Source organism: Cylas formicarius, unplaced genomic scaffold (genome assembly GCF_029955315.1).
Source record: "Cylas formicarius isolate icCylForm1 unplaced genomic scaffold, icCylForm1.1 PGA_scaffold_3__17_contigs__length_32017465, whole genome shotgun sequence".
NCBI lineage: Eukaryota > Metazoa > Arthropoda > Insecta > Coleoptera > Brentidae > Cylas > Cylas formicarius.
The window spans coordinates 11,936,147-11,952,954 of NW_026844326.1; the positions used below are offsets into that span (position 1 = coordinate 11,936,147).

The 16,808-nt window shown below is 34.5% G+C and overlaps 2 protein-coding genes across 2 annotated transcripts in view; one reads left to right on the plus strand and one right to left on the minus strand.

Moving 5' to 3' along the window:
• Positions 1–16,808, plus strand: part of LOC132699915 (uncharacterized) — a 50,715-nt gene that overhangs the window by 30,462 nt on the left and 3,445 nt on the right. Inside the window, exons 3-4 of the mRNA XM_060666907.1 lie at positions 7,212–7,404; positions 14,784–15,062. Coding sequence (XP_060522890.1) covers positions 7,213–7,404; positions 14,784–15,062 — 471 coding nt within the window. The 5' untranslated portion in view covers position 7,212. The remainder of the gene's footprint in view (positions 1–7,211; positions 7,405–14,783; positions 15,063–16,808) is intronic.
• LOC132699917 (uncharacterized) overlaps positions 1–16,808 on the minus strand; it is an 85,931-nt gene that overhangs the window by 28,266 nt on the left and 40,857 nt on the right. The window lies entirely within an intron of this gene.

A 16,808-nucleotide genomic window follows, 5' to 3' on the forward strand; every position in this document is an offset into this window, starting at 1 on the left:
TTCACTTTTTTAATAACTTCAATGAAAAATATTTCGTAAACGATTGCTGCAAGCGACATTTAACAAGGCGACCTCTTTCATATAAAATAGGTCAAAGGCGAAAACGATTCACAGGATCGTAAAAAAGTCTTGTTATTATTAATATGGTCAGGATCTGTTTAATTGAGACAGTCCTTTCACATCTTTCTTGGTTGGCCACGACTTCTCTTTCTTAAAGGGACGTTGTCATGAATCTGCCCGACCAACCGGTATACACTACACTCTACTCTTTTCCTTTCGACCTATGAGCTAACATTCTGAAGCTTGCGCTTATCCCTGAAATCTTCATTCTTAATTCTGCTCAGCCTCATGTTACCCAAGATTCGTCTCAATGTTTTCATTTCGCAGACATAAATCATATATGTTGTTTTTGTGGTGCCAGCTCTAGTTTCGGTTGCGTATGTCAGTATTAGCCGCACCACGCTCTTTCTGTTGCCAGAACACATCGTTGAGACACCCAGATATTGCCTTAATAGTTTAAAGTCTAACTTCTCGGATGTTCTTGGTGACTGTTCTGTGGACACCGAGGTAGTTTTAATTATCGTAAAAGATTTGGTCTTGTTCGAAGACATCTTAAGCTGGAATTTCTCACAGGATAATACAAATTCATGTAGAAGCATTTGGAGATCGTCTTCACTAGAGCTGAGTCGCCGACGATATTAATGTTTCATTTCCTATTGTGTAGCCCTGGAGTATTTTAAGGTGTATATTTTCGTTCATTACGAGATTAAACAAGACTTAATGAGTCACATAGTCGTCAAATTAGGGTTTCTAGGATTTCCAGAACATGTTTCAACCGGATCTTATCGACAACTTTTTTAATGTTAGCTAATTTTAAATGTGTAGTGTAGTGGTAAGTTTTAGGCGAGCACAAAAAGTCGTGAGCCTTTAAATGTGAATTTGAATCTATGAAATCGGAAATCCCATTTTTCGTTCAGAAACCGGCATCCTTAAAAATTCTCGAAAAATCACCCTGCGAAATATCGGACACTTATTCAATAACATTCTGTATAGTTAAATCACGTAAGTTCAGAAGTCCATTAAATTGACGTAATATCTACTGTAAAAAACCTTTATGCTAATGGCATAACTCGAACAAACAGCGAACGTTCAATTTCTTCCAGATCCTACGGCTAGAAAAAGGGAAAACGTTGACAATCTTCCGTTTAACTGGTTAGTCGATATTCGAAAATCTCCTCAATGTCGCGTGCGATTACGACGAAAGGCAAAAACAATACGCGAAACTGGATTATCCTCGAACTGGTCTAAAACCTCGGAAACCTTAGGCAAATCTAAAAGCCTGCCACTCCGAATAATTGCAATCCCCGAAACATTTCGTTCCGCTAGATTAACCTAAGCACGTAGGATCCCGAGCAATAAACGACAGCAACAGAGGAGAAAACAAAAGACTTAATGAAAGACTAATACCCTTGACTACGCCGGAGAGAGACATCAGGCGACGACTTTGCGGCATCTTTGAAAATCGATAGCGGAAAAAACATCCATTGTACGAGGTAAAATTTCATCCAAAACATCGAAGTGAAATTAAGTATAGTTCGCCTAACGATATACCGTTTTTACAATATAATCCGCTAATTAACTTTAATAAAACTTTTTGATCTACCGCGCTTGGGTTTCTCTTTGTAGCCCTCGATAAATCGATTCGCAATTCCACAATGACGTTACAAAACCGGACTTGGGTACAATACAACAAACAAATACTGTCAATGTTCAAGATACTACGCAACTCTTCATGTAAAGTTTTAATTTTTAAAACAATATTCTTCTGATACGCATCATATATCAACCGGCTGATTATTTGGGACCCCACGATCTTTCCGCGTTTTTCTTTCTTGGACACCGTTCACAACTATGTCACGTACTGTGGTATGCGGTGTGTTAGTCATCTCAGACGTTAATTTTATGGCTCCACTTTCCCCAGATGTTGATTTCAGAAACAGAAACATTTAAAATTATAATTTTGGCAGCAACCGAAAAATGCGTCCGAGTCTTTGATCCATTCGAATTTGACGGATGTTCATCAACAACGATTATAACGTTCAAAATAAATAAGAACTAAAAGTTCAGATTTTCACGAAATTATATATTATGACATGACAATTGTTTCGACAACACCGTCTTTATCAATCACATTTGATAAAGACACGGTGTTGTCGAAACAATTGTCATGTCATAATATATAATTCCGTGAAAATCTGAACTTTTAGTTCTTATTTATTTTAATAAATGGATTTTCATCAAGTAAAAGCCACCTCAGTTCAAGATTATAACGTTATCGACCGCAATCTCAACTTCTTCGTCGCTGAACATCGCAAGTGATTAACAAAATTCAATAAGGTTAGTTTATAGTATATAGCAGCTCAATAAAAATGGCACGCTGAGTATTGCAAAATAATTGAATAACAGTAAGTTGGTAATTACTAATTACAAACACAAGAGGGAATACAAAGCTTCGACGGCTAAGAAAATAGTGTTTTAAAAAACCGACAGCATATTCCGATTTCACCAACCTCCAGAAACCAAACAATAGCAAACTAACCAAAACATCCGTTATAAATCAATTATCTACATAAAATTTTGTATTGCTTTCCTAGGAAAACATTTTAGATTCATTATGTTACACCCTTACATTGTCAATCAGTTTAAGCTTTCTAATGTGTTTTCAGTATAGGAGATCAACCCATCTAATGTGCAAATTCAACTGGAAATCGAGCTACCTCAAGTAGGGACTGTTTTAGGAAGATTTAGAAAAAGCACACTAACATGTGATTCAGTACCTTTCAACAGTTCTGGTCCAAGGGGTAACGGCCTTTATAGAGATTTTAATTCAATGAATTTGGGTCCAGTGACTGAGTTTTTGTCGCAGTTCCAATGGCACGAGGCAAATTTTCGGCTAAGAAGTCTCCAGCTTGGTTTTCGCCAGAGCTTAAAGATACAATTATTGAGAAGAAGAAATAAACGATATATTGAATACATATCTCCGACTGAATCGTCCTTAAAAGAAAACGTTAAGAATTTTTGGAAGTTTGTTAACAGTAAAATGGAAAGAAACTTTATTCCATCGGTTGTGCACTTGGGCGACGTAATCTGATCTGTGAAGATATTGTCAATTTATTTGCAATTTATTTTTCGAACATGTATAGTGACAAGAACTGTGTCTCTTCTGGAGACGTCAGCCTTTCACACTTGAACATTTCGATTTCATCTATTTACGCAGCTGCTTCATACTTTATATTATATTATATTATATTATTATATAACCAATCTTTAAAAACGGGAACCTTTCCAACTTACCGGAAATCAAGCTTCATTACCCCTATCCTAAAATCCTGCGATAACTCGCAAGTCAAAATTAAAGGCCCATTAGTATCCTGAGCTGTATTCCTAAAGTGTTCGAAAGTTTAGTCTGCGACTATTTATCTGCTGGCCTGAAAGATTGCTTTATCGATCAACAATTTGTATTTCTCCCCTATCGCTCCACTGAGCTAAACTTGCTTACATTGACAGATTTTGTGTTGGAATCATTGGAAGAGGGGTCTCACGTTCATGCCATTTACACAGACTTTTCAAAGGCATTTGATAGAGTCAATCATCAAATCTTAATTAAAAAATTGCGAAACATTGGAATCCAGGAAAAACTTTTGGAATGGTTAACATCGTACCTTACTGAAAGAGTGCGCGTCCAGAGCTTCCAATCCACCGAAATTAAAGTGCCTTCTGGTGTTCGGGAAGGATCACACCTGGTTCTCCTACTCTTCAATTTCTATGTGAATGATATTGCCTCAGGTTTTCATTAAGCATTTTTCCTATTGTTCGCTAACGACCTAAAATTCTATATGAGAGTCAAAAATATTTGATGACTGTATAAAACTCGAATCCGATTTAGATCACCTATCGCTATGGTGCGATTTTAAGGGTATGGAACTAAATATTAATAAATGCCAACTAATGAACTTCAACCGGAGCAAAAACCCCATTCATTATACTTATAACATAAAAGGGTCACCGTTATTGCAGGCCTCCGCAATAACGGATCTTGGGGGTGTTACTCGATATTTGATTTTGGGCTTTATTAAACGTTGTACATTGGACTTCCAGAGTATTTCATTTCCCAGATTATTGTTCTGGTCCCTTGTGCGACCACACCTGGATTATTGTCCCTGTGTGTGGCCACCTTCGTATAACGTCCACATACAGGCCATAGAAAGAGTGCAGAATAGGTTCCAACGACTTGAGAACGTCGATTACTCGGATTTGGAGATCTCTCTCCAACTAACAACTCTCCCATTTTTTATAATCTACTGCACTCGAATTCTCATGGACCTGAGCTGTTATGTAAAATTGGGCTTCGAGTTCCTCCCCGCCAGACCAGAATAGACCACTCCTTCCAGGTGGAGTTCCATCGTACTAACTATGGGCAGAGTTCTTTTCTTATTTGATCGGCTGCAAATCGCTTTTCGAACCAACTTGACTACCTGCAGAGTGCAAAAATATTTAAAAAGAAGAATAAGAAGAAACTGTTCCGTTGTCTGACTTTTGAATAGTATTGTATAACAATGTGTTAATGAATTAATATAACAGTTTATTGAAAGAAAATTTCCCTACTCTTGTGGTACACGTGCTGAAAAGAATGGTCCCTTCCACTTTACAAAAGGCGGGTCTTAAACTCATTCCGAAGTCACAACCACAAAAGGTTGTAAAAGCGGTATAGCGTTGGGCGAACCTTATCAGATTTTTCGTGAATTTTGTGGTTTTTGATCGAAGAAACGAGGGCTTATTTTCACTGTCCAAAGCATCAAAGACGCAAGTGCAAGAGAGCTTTCGAGTCGTTTTCATCTTTTAGGCGCTTAGAAAAAGAGATAAATGTTATGTTTAAATCGATTCAAATCGTTCGGTGTATTGAAACGCGACAATGAAATTAAACAAGTCACTCCGCGTAAAATTTTCTTCGAAAATAACAAAGTTGCAATTTGTACACTACTATTCACTATACACACTTCTAGTAATTTATATAAGGTGTTATTATTTATGTTTCCGCGAAGCAATGGTTTTACTTTTCCAACTGAGTTGATGACGAGCAGTGCTTCGCTTTTATAGAGAGCGCCTTCTCGCGACGAGGGTCGAATATTTCATTTCAAGTGGCATCTTTAATCAAATTCCTGCGTAACCGTAGGCAGGCTCAGGCTCAGCTAAATCGGCATGTTAAAAAAATGTTTTTAAAAATTTTAAGAATTATGACATTTTTTTAAAATATTGCACTACCCAACTCATATCAGTTTTCCTTACTGCAATATTGTTTTTAGAAATTAAGACGACCAATAAGAACAAAATAGAAGTTTTTCAAAATGATATTTTGTAAGATGGGCAAAAGTTCAACGTCCAACATTTAACGATGTAAAGCCAAGTTCGGTGATGAACTAACCAAACTTCTTTTAAAACTTTCAAAATCTTCTAGTTTTCTAGTTGTTTTCAGCGGACAAACATTCTGTAAGTGCTGTCCGAACCTAAATCGCATTTCTATAAACTTTCCTGTAGAAAATGTTATTTGAGAGAATTGGTAATTGTTAATTAACCTTGAGCGCGTGCAATTTCAACTTTGGAAGAAAACACAGGATAGAGGACAAGAACTAGTGAAAGAATATATGTACTTTGCGGAAAATAACGTATATATAATTTAGGGCAAAGCACATCAAGTCATTGCAATTTGATAATATCCTTAAAAATATAAAAAATTCTTCGCATTGCTACGTAGCATCGCACAATGCCATACAATTCCTCTGAACCCTTCTTTAAAACAAATTTTTCCTTTCCTTTCTATTTACTCAAGAAAAAGATGCCAAAGTTCGCCGAATGCTTTCTAATATACAGAGAACATGTCAGCTCGTTTATTTCTCCTTAGGAAAAAATTAACTCTCATCTATAGACTATAGTTCATCCCCTGGAAGTTTCACATTTAAACGGCATCTTGTTTAAAAGGCATTCTAAAACGAAAAAGAATTTTGTTTTCCTAAAAATGAAAATTAAAAATCATCCTAAAATAGTAGTGAGAAATAGAGCCTCTTTCGAAATAGTAGATCAATTGAGTGCACATTCTGAATAATGACCTAGCTGACTTACTGGCAACCCTGAGGAAATAAATCAAAATATAGAAAAACAAGCAGACTTTCAATTAAAAATTTAAAATTACAGAACAGGAAACTAAACGTTATCCACACTTCAATTTGATTGGAACTATGGAAAATAACACAAAAAATCTCCTTTCATCATCAACCTTTAACTTTCCATGGATGCAATTTGTCATGGTCTTAAAATACTCACATATTTTTGGTTTCCTGAGGAAGGGAAGAATTAAATTCTATTTTTAAATACCTGTGGCAACTAAATGAATATCAAAAATAATACATTGATGTATTTTTTATTTCTGTACTATCATATTATATTATAATATTTTTATAATGCCACACAAATAATTATTTCATGTCAATTTATCATCTTTTATTCATAAAATAAATAGATAAGTTCTTATTTATTTATAAAACAAAACAAACATCAACATTACTGCAAGCACATGCCATTTTCTAAGACGTTTATAAATTAAGACCCGTTTAGTTCAAAAACCAATAAACAATTGAGATGATCTTGCAAAATAAACGTCAATAAAGGACATCAAAACAACAAAACAAACAGAAATATTGAATTGACGAAAATTGAGTTCACTAAAAACACAATAGAGAAAATTGTTGTTGCTGACAAAATTTTAGATTGTTATGCAAGTTTTATACTAATGACATTTGTTAACGTTCCCGCGATAACAGTCGTTATTCGCCAAATTGTCAAAAAGCTACAACATATATAAAACCGGGAGATAAATGTGCGGTTGACATTTTCTCTTAAATAATATTCGACAAGACATCAATTTAAAACCATTGTCGTTAACGAACTCACTTAAACTGAAACTCAAGTGAGACTGTCCAAATTATAATCCTATAAACGAAAGCAGATATACAAAAATAATATCCTAAACTTTCCTTCTCCTTCATTTTCAAGAAACTACGCATAGTTAAAAATTTAAATATAAATCAGAAACCATGCGGGAAGCACCGAAATATTGAATTTCAAACGTGTTAAGTCTAAATATGTTTTCTACTTAGGATGATTGGTGCTATGCCGGCAGTGGCCGTGCGCCACGAACGGCGAAAAGGGCAAGAGAAACGTTCCAAACGACCAAGCCAGCTTTACATAGGAGGTCACTGGTTACCCCCAAACAGCCCCAGCCCGACCCCCAGTCCAGGCGCAAACGAGGACGGCAATGATCGACTACCGGAACTCTACCTTTGCGGAAAGGTAAGTTTTATTTGACTCTTTCCGATTGTGGCTTAGGAAGCCTATACCTTCATATCCGCTTTTGAACAACATAAAGGGGGTTAATGGAAAAATACTTAACGCGAATGGAGCTCTGCCGGAATACCGTGGAGGTGGGGAAGGCAAGGTGGGAGCGGCAGAATATCGCAGGAGATAAATCGGACTAGTCCTTTTTATTTGTTTTCCAATTTGAAATCATAAATGGGAATTTTCTCAAGAACCGGCTCCTTGCGGATTTTTGTTTCTAAACAGTGATCTCCATACATTTAACTCGTTATTCCAGAATATTGTGCATACTGCTGTAAAATTGCAACATCTAATCTGAAACCACATCATCATCATTTTCTAATTGGCACGATCTTCCATCAATCCATAGTCTCTCCAATGCATTCTGGGACGTCCGAGTGCCCCTTTTTTGCCATTTGGCTACCTGCCACACCATTTTTGCAATTTTTTCAACGTGGGATTGATCTCTTGAATAATGTCACTTCTGAAATCTGTTGATTATTAGCCGCCGGAAGGTCTTGTTGATAGAAAACGAGATTTTAAATGTCCGCGCATGCGCATATTAAATGACAATTTCAATATTTCATTTCGCCGTCGCTTCAAAACTTTTCTAAATACATATTGAGTAGTTATATGCAATAAAGACATTTAACATCTTTAACAAGTCGACAAATGGATCATGCAAGTTTTGGTTAGTTTGGCATCCATAAGACCCTGGCTACAACTACGAAGACAACTCTAAAGTCTTCCCTTAATTACTCTAGTTGATGCGCATTTAACTAAATTCTACCTCACTTTTATAGTCATTGAGTTCTTCGAAGTGATAAATGTATGCTTTAAATGGTCCATATTAGCGAATATGTCAGTAATGCTGAGTAATTAATAATAATTTGGGTACAAAAATTTTGCAATCTTCTTAGTTTTTCACTTGTTGAAGTCAAAGTATCTTTTACCTCTTTTTTCTTTCTGAATGACTTTCATTATTCTGAAATTGTTTTTACTTTTAAGAGGCGTATTCTATTGAGAAACGCGCCGAATTAAAAAAAACTGACATAGATCCAATGATATGAGCATAATAGAAGAAATACGTCATTGTTCAACATAACGAATTCAAGTTTGTCATGCCTCATACTTCCATCAAATGAACGAATCATATAAACAAAATAGATCATAATATCCAATAAATCCAATCCAATAACTCTTCCTCTATTAAACTGAATAAAAAAAATATTAAAAACACTGATAGCCGTCTAATACTTAATATAACAGTAAAAAAAGTTGGGAATGCAATACTAATGCGAAAACAAAATGAAGAATTTCATGTTATATGAATCGACCGAAAATGGTTGCAATATCCTACAAAACAGATTAATAAGCTCCGAAATCTTTGCCCAAAGTTAATCAAAGAAGACTATAGGTCGTGTCCCACAAGTATCTTTTAAAAATCTAGCAGAGTAGTGCTACATTTCGGTATTTGCCAACATAATATGATGAAAGTCTAAATTTTGGTCCATTTCTTTTAGATTTTCTTTAGTTTTAATTAAGTTTTAGCACATGTTCTATTTTATTTAATTTATTGCCAATTTGCGGCATCCTTAGGAAAACCATTATTAACCACCTTAACCTCAAAAATATAGTGACCTCCATGGACATGGAGAAGCTTGTTACTGGGCTATAAATTTTATCAAAATAAATAAGAACTAAAAGTTCAGATTTTAACGAAATTATATATTATGACATGACAATTGTTTCGACAACACCGTGTATTTATCAAATGTAATATTTACAAACTACCTGCTACTATATATACCGAAAAATGACCATAAAACGTTAATTAATGTTGTTGCGAGAATTCAAGTTCAATAAATTGATCGTTAAGCAATACATTTGAATGTCTCATTTTGTTAATCTCCATGACTTCCAATAAATTTAATTTTCTACTTTTTGTGGCTCTGTGTAATATATCAAAATTGTCGTCAAAAATGTGTTTTTCTATGTTTAAGTGTGTAGGGATCTACCAGTTTGTCCAATATAAATTTTAGGACAAGATCCAAATTTCAACCTGTAGACACCCGATTTTTGGGACATTTCGATTTATTGTTATTTAAATATTTTCCTATTGTGCTGTTAGTTCTGAAAGCTATTTTTACACCGCATTTTGACAAATGTTTTGAAACTTTTTCGCTAGGTTCTCCTATGTATGTAATTGTTTTAAATTGTTCGTGTTCTGTATTTGGTATGGGATAAATAGAGTTTACTGTTGTCTGTATTTGTTTTTTATTTATAATTTTATCTATAATGGACGGATTGTAGCCGTTGTTCAGTGCTATTTGTTTAATGATATCAAGTGCTTTATTGTAATTTTCTGTTGAGAGTGGCGTATTAAGAAGTCTATGTATAAAAGAGTTAAATGCAGTAATTTTGTGTGTATAAGGGTGATTTGAGCTGTTATGTATGACTGTGTCCGTGTGTGAAGATTTATGATATATTGAAAAATCTAATTTGCTTTGCACTTTTGTAATAGTTAAGTCTAAAAAATTAATAGAGTTATCCTGTTCAATCTCGATAGTGAATTTTATACGATTATGTAATGAGTTAATGTAATTTAAAAAATAATTCAATTGTCTGTCGGTTCCAACAATGCAAGCAAAGACATCCATATCTATACTCCCATATACCACAATAGAAAACTTTTACTTAAAGGATGTTCTAGTATTTTCCAAATTATCCATAAAAATCTCGGTACTAAATACTAAAGTACTAAGTGGGTTTCCCATAATCAAACCTTCCTTAGAGATGTAAATCTGTAAATAAAATTCAAAATAATTTTGGTCTAAAGATACTATTAAGCAATCTAATAAATCTTGTTTTTCCAATGGGTTAACCTGTTTCCGAGTTAGGGTAAAATCCACTAAATCTATCACATCCATAGGTGGAATACTGGGAAATAAGTCTTGTACATCAAAATACAATAGAGTTGCGTTAGAAGGGATTTTGATATCTTTAATTTTGTTGATTAATTCAAAAGAATTTTTTTTTTGCATGGTGACTGTAGTAAACTATAAAACTCCAAAAGTAAAACTTTTAAATAAGGTTTTTTGGAGCTCTATAAAACGTTATTTAAAAAGCTAAAATAATTAACGCCAAAGGTTTTATAAATGAAGTAACGGAAACATTGTGGATGGAATATTATAAACCTGAAACTATTTTGGCTTTTATTGGGCGTCTTACAAAACTTCTAACACCAGTGGTTTCTTATAGGTTTTTTATAAACTCGTTATAAATATCCGTTAATTTATAAGAGTATATAAACATGGCCGTCGCTATTGACTATGCGGCTGATACAAAAACAATCATTGGGCGCAAGAATTTTGCCGATGAGCTTGCAGATATAACGTTAAATTGCTTGGGCGGAATTTGCGAACAACAACAAACGAAGCTTTCACCGAAATATTATTAAACTAATGCACGGGGAGATGAGTAGCAGACAAAGTAAACACGAAACAAATGGTTATTGATTAAATTATTTCGGGTGTCAAATTATATCGGGCAAACACACGCTCCGCTTTATTTTCTTTCTAACAAAATGCCTTAAAAGCACTTTCTGTTTCAAAAATCTCAGCAATTCTATTCGGCAACTTTTTTTCCAATCTATTACCCGCTCAGAATCCCTTTCGTTCGTTTCTGATCTGTGCATCTGACGAGTCCCATTGTGTTGTTGCTCTTGGCGTTGGAAAGTTAAATTAAAACCGCACGAGGACGCTTGCACCTGATGTGAAGGAACAAACCCCTTTGATCGGACGCACTCATTTGTATTATCGGATTTTCAGTCCGTTGAAAAACTGCCCGGATAAAACGGGATTACCGAAATGTGTCAAGCTGTATTATGTCCCCCATACCACACTTTTGGCGTCGCTAAATTCAATTTATAAAAGCCACGCGCGACGTGTTCAGGTTCAGTGCGTCATATATATATATAAAAAAAGAGGAGATAGCAAACTCTTCAATATATTGTGTGCAACAGAAATTGCAACATCCATTATATGCTGAACAATATTTTTCTGTTGATTGACTGCATACTCGGTTTACAAACAATCGGACTCTTTTCATTTAATAAAATAATAAGCAGGTTTTATTCTTACTAATATTTCTAACGATTTGCCCAATTATTGCCCAATTAGCAATGCCTATTGACCGTAAACGACCACTGGGCTTACTAGAAACTTCCTCCGACAAGCTTGTGTAACCTCTTTGTGTGGCCAGACTTATGTATAGTGATTCAAAATTTCCGGAAAAATTGGTTGTCGGAAAAAAACCGGGTTTTTTTTCCTGGAAAAATTGGAAAAAAACGGAAAATTTGGGAAAATTGAATTTTTGTTGGAAACGAAATCCAAAAGCATTTTAACATCCAGGGAGGTTTTTACGTGTTAAATATTACTCAATACAATTATTTTCAACGATATTTAAAAAATTAAGTGCAGTGTAACAACACTGACAACTTGTTTACCGGTGAATCCCCTATACATTTCGTCGAAACAAATCTGATTGAGTCCGATAAATGCCTATTATCAGAAGTGCCTTTTGTTTTTAAGTTGATAGAAGATCAATATATGGTATTCCCGCAAATACTGATGGCCTGTTCTGTCTGACTAGAGAAAACCTATTAAATGTTGTAAACCTATTTTTTTTGCAGCAAATCTTCTTGATTCACGTTTTAAAGAGAAGCAATTAAATGAAGACCAAGTTATATTGGCAATTGATTTTATTTCGCAAATGTCTCAATTATTACGTTTAAATACATGAGAAGTAATGGCAAATTTAGTCCACTTCAGAACTGAACCGGAATTTTTTAGTAGGAATTCTCTATGAGAATCTGCGAGCAGTACCCATCCAGCTATATGGTGGCAGGGGTTGTGTACCTCGCAGCCACTTATGAAAATTGTTTCCAGAATTTTAAATGGACCTCCATCGTCCGCTTCGTCAGAAAGAAACTGGTCTTTGCATGGTGTTATTCGTACTAAAAAAAGAAATAGACTGACCCAAGATAAGGTACAAAAACCTGTTGCAATTCCGTCTACCTTAAATTTAGAAGAAAATGACAAATTTGCCTACGATTCTAGGCCAGTTCCGCTTTTGCAGCGGGCTGAAACGGATATCGAATTAATTCGAAATATCCAGGAGGGCGATGCTGCGGAATCAGAACCAGATTCTTTCTCCGAAGACTCGGACCTTGAAGATGAAACCCCTTACGGTGTACTGGCTTTGCGGAAATGACTTTTTTTATTTGCATTTTGCTTGCGTTGTCAGTTTTTCTTCTTTTTTTTGTATACATTATTTTTTGTTTATTATGTATTCTAGAGTTTGCTTTGTTAACCAACGAGTTCTTATTCTATTTTTTTTATTATTTTCAAATAAAGTAAGCATCTTAATTTTTGTTTTTTTTTTTATTGAAGCAACTTATACTAACCAATATACATTTATATCATAATATATTAACTCGTTTAGCTGTCTGGCATTTAATTTAAAAAAAGTCAAATTTGGAAAAAAAAAAAAGGAAAAAACCCGTGTTTTTTTCCAAATTTTCCGGTTTTTTTCCAAACCGTTAAATATCTACTTATGTAACACGTTATTTGTTTATCGACGAGAAGTCCACTGAACAACGCTTAATAAAGCCCAAAATCTGAAGTGATTTAGACACAGTAAATAAAACATGGTATGTATAAGTCAATTTAATATCGAGTAACACTCCAAGATCTCTTATTACAGAGACCTGCAATAATGAGTATTTTGGACCCTCACATAGAATTTTACGTCGTCAGCAAATACTAGGAAAAATGCGTGATGAAAACACGAGACAATATCATTCACATAGACATTGGAGAGCAGGGGTCCCAGGTGTGATCCTTGCGGAACACCAGAAGGCACTTTAATTTCGGTGGATTGGAAGCTCTGGACGCGCACTCTTTCAGTAAGGTACGATGTTAACCATTCCAAAAGTTTTCCCTGGATTCCAATGTTTTGCAATTTTTTTATTAAGATTTGATGATTTACTCGATGAAATGCCTTTGAAAAGTCTGTGTAAATGGCATAAACGTGAGACCCCTCCTCCAACGATTCCAGCAGAAAATCTGTAAATGTAATCAAGTTTAGCTCAGTGGGGCGATGAAGGAGAAATCTAAATTGTTGATCGATGAAACAACCTTTCAGGCCAGCAGATAAATAGTCGCAGACCAAACCAAGATAATATAAAGTGGTCTAGAAAGTATGAAGCTGCAATGCATAATAAAACATGGTGGGAGGCCATCGAGCATCCTTTGTTTTTATCTAGAGTCGACAGTTTCTCGTAAATGGATGAAATCGAAATGTTTAAGTGTGAGAGGCTGGCATCTCCAGAAGGCAGCGCATCTTCAGAGACACAGTCCCCGTCACTATACATGTTCGATTAATAGTCTGCAAATAAATTCCTCACAGAACAGGACACGTCGCCAAAATGCACAACCGATGGAATAAAGTATTTAGTCAACAAAATGAAGCAGGACAAAAATTCCAGCTCAAAAGTTGAGTGAAACATAAGCTGCAGGGCTTGACTTATTTTTCTTAACTTCAATGAATCCCATCTGTTGCTGATGACACCTACATGGTACATTTTTGTATCAATGTGCTCAATTTAACCTTCAAAAATTGTCACCGATATTTGCAACTGCTCTTTGTGCAAGAAATGCTAAATTTTGGGACTCTCGATTGACGGTTAAAGAACATGTAACTAATTAAAAACTGCATTTAATTTGCGGAATTCGATACTACCTCTCGCGAAACATTAAAATTCTTTCTGACCTATAGCCTACAGGTGGATTTTTGGTGAACAAGAAGGGCTTTATTAAGCATGTTTGACATTCTCTGGCATTTATGGGGTATAGGCTATGAGATTGTTAGGTATTTTAGGTATTCTACGCCATTTGTGGGGTATAGCTTTTATCGAACCTACTCAACTTTACTTCTATCATGCTTGCCATAGATTTGCGTTTGCTAGTGTGGCAAATAAAGGTAAATGCGGTTTTGGTTAGGTTGGAGAATCCTGCATTTGTTTAAACCGGCTTTAAACACTAAACCTGATAAAACCGACAAATAGTATTTTAAATGTTTTATAATTTCCGGTGAATAAGTGCCCTCCATCCTTTTGATTATTTAACTTGCTAAATCAGTTATTTCCGACAGTTCTAAAATCATCACAACACAATAACACGCCACATCAAGAGAAGCAAATTAAAAGACTTGAGTTAACGGCATGACTGAACAATAATATGGATGGAAAGATAAATTTTATCTGTTCATTTGGCAATCTTTTTTTCCCACAGGTATCCGCCCTCCAAGTGATAGTAGGGTCACTTCTTTTGGGAGCGATATTGCTCATAGTAGGTCTAGTGCAACTTGTGCCAAATGCAGCAGACGTTGATCACAGGTACTTTTTTATTGGCCTCGGTGTTACGTTACTGACAGTAGGACTTATAATGACAGCGGTGAGATGTTTTTGTATGCACTGCGCTAGAAACGCGAGGATAGTAATGGAAGATGTCCCGCCTCCTTTAGACGCTGTAAACAGCATAGACGTTTTAGTTCAGAGAAGAGATACCCAGGTTAGTGATCCGCAGCGTTGTTTTTAACTGATTCATTTTTATTAGCAACGTAAAGGCTTAAACAATAGACAATTGGTTTGAGCCAAAAACAAATTTGGGAAAGATATATGTCACACATTTTTTACGATTCAAGCTAATTTAAAGTGATTTTCAAGAAGTGAGTACCTACTATTGCTAAGAATGAAAAAAAAAACTAGAGTAAACGTACACTACTAAAGGAAAAAAAATAAATATGAAGAACTATTTACCTAAACGCTTGGTGCCTATTTAGATTTATTTAGATAATGCACAAATATTTCAAGTGCCTAAACTAAAAATTGTTTCAATCAATTTATATTTAATTTTTTAAAAGTGTCAACTTTTTCCTAATATCAATTGTAATTGAACGACGAAAACTTTCGGTAATTAAGCAATAAACACTTTCAAAAATACCTAAAAACCTCAATATATTGTTTAAGTCTTTGTGAAAAACAATTATTATAATTTTAATTGTCAAGTTTTTACCAAAACGTTGTGAATCAAATCCATATTGAGAAATTTTGGTTCATAAAAAATCTTCTTCGGCATTCATCTTATATTTTGATGGACGCAGATCTTGAACTTAAAATAAACTTCCAATATTTTTTTTTAATTATACTGATTTTACCGCATGCATTTTCCTACTGTGTTTCGTTTAGTTCTGTCTATCTCTTTGTTATTTCTTTTTAACTGACTTTTGTTTTTTCTTTTCTTTTTAGGCTAAGGGATACGTTCTGTTATCCTTCCAAGAAAATTCCATTGATCGGCCAAAATATTTTAACTAACTACATGTTAAAATTTTGCTCATGAATATATATTTTAGATGTTTTTATTTTTGTAAAAAAAAAATATTACGGACCATTTTACGTATACATAGGAAAAAACAAAATTGCCAAATTGTAATCAAGACATATCAGCTCTTAATGTCTTTTCTAGTTTTATCCTAATAAAAAACAATGAGAAAATTTTTAGTTTGCATTCGAAACAGCAGCGACCCCAATTAAAAAATTAAGCGAAAACAACATTGTTTAAACAAAATTGTATTACTTACCTGGCGGAGTTATTTTCAAACTATGATATATCTTCCAACCTAAGTGGAGGTGCAATACTACATTAATTTTTGAAATTAAGAGTTGCACCTATACCTCAGCGTGGCTATAAGTTAACACTTCTGTAACTAAACAAGGTAATATAAAAGATAAATAAAATTAAAATGGACTTCACTAACCTTGTTCTACCAGGTAACTTTAACATCGTAGAGCTTTATAGAAAGCAAAATTTTCCTCCTTTCTTAGTTATTTTCGTTTATTCAAATTACTTTGTTTTTCCCAACCGTAGCTGACACGCAAAAAATAATCAACAAAAATAGTAGTGATCTCCAGATTATAGGGCCGTTTACACACATAATCTCCCTTTCATATGCGTTATGTAAGTACCTATATCATCTGGAATGACATGAAACAGAAGGAAAGATTTGTCCCTAGCAGTAGCTTTGAAACTCCATTTTGACATTAAATTGGTTTATTATTATTATTAATCACCGGTAAACAAAAAATCTACATATTTTCGACCCCACTCAAGGAAATTTAATCAAAGCAATCAAAGCAATCAAATCAATCCAAAAGCAGTAAACATTAAAATGGGAACTGTTAAAAATTTAAACCTATCAATGTTCCCATAAAAGTATTTGATGTAATATTTAACAACTTGTCACATTTGGGTTTGAGA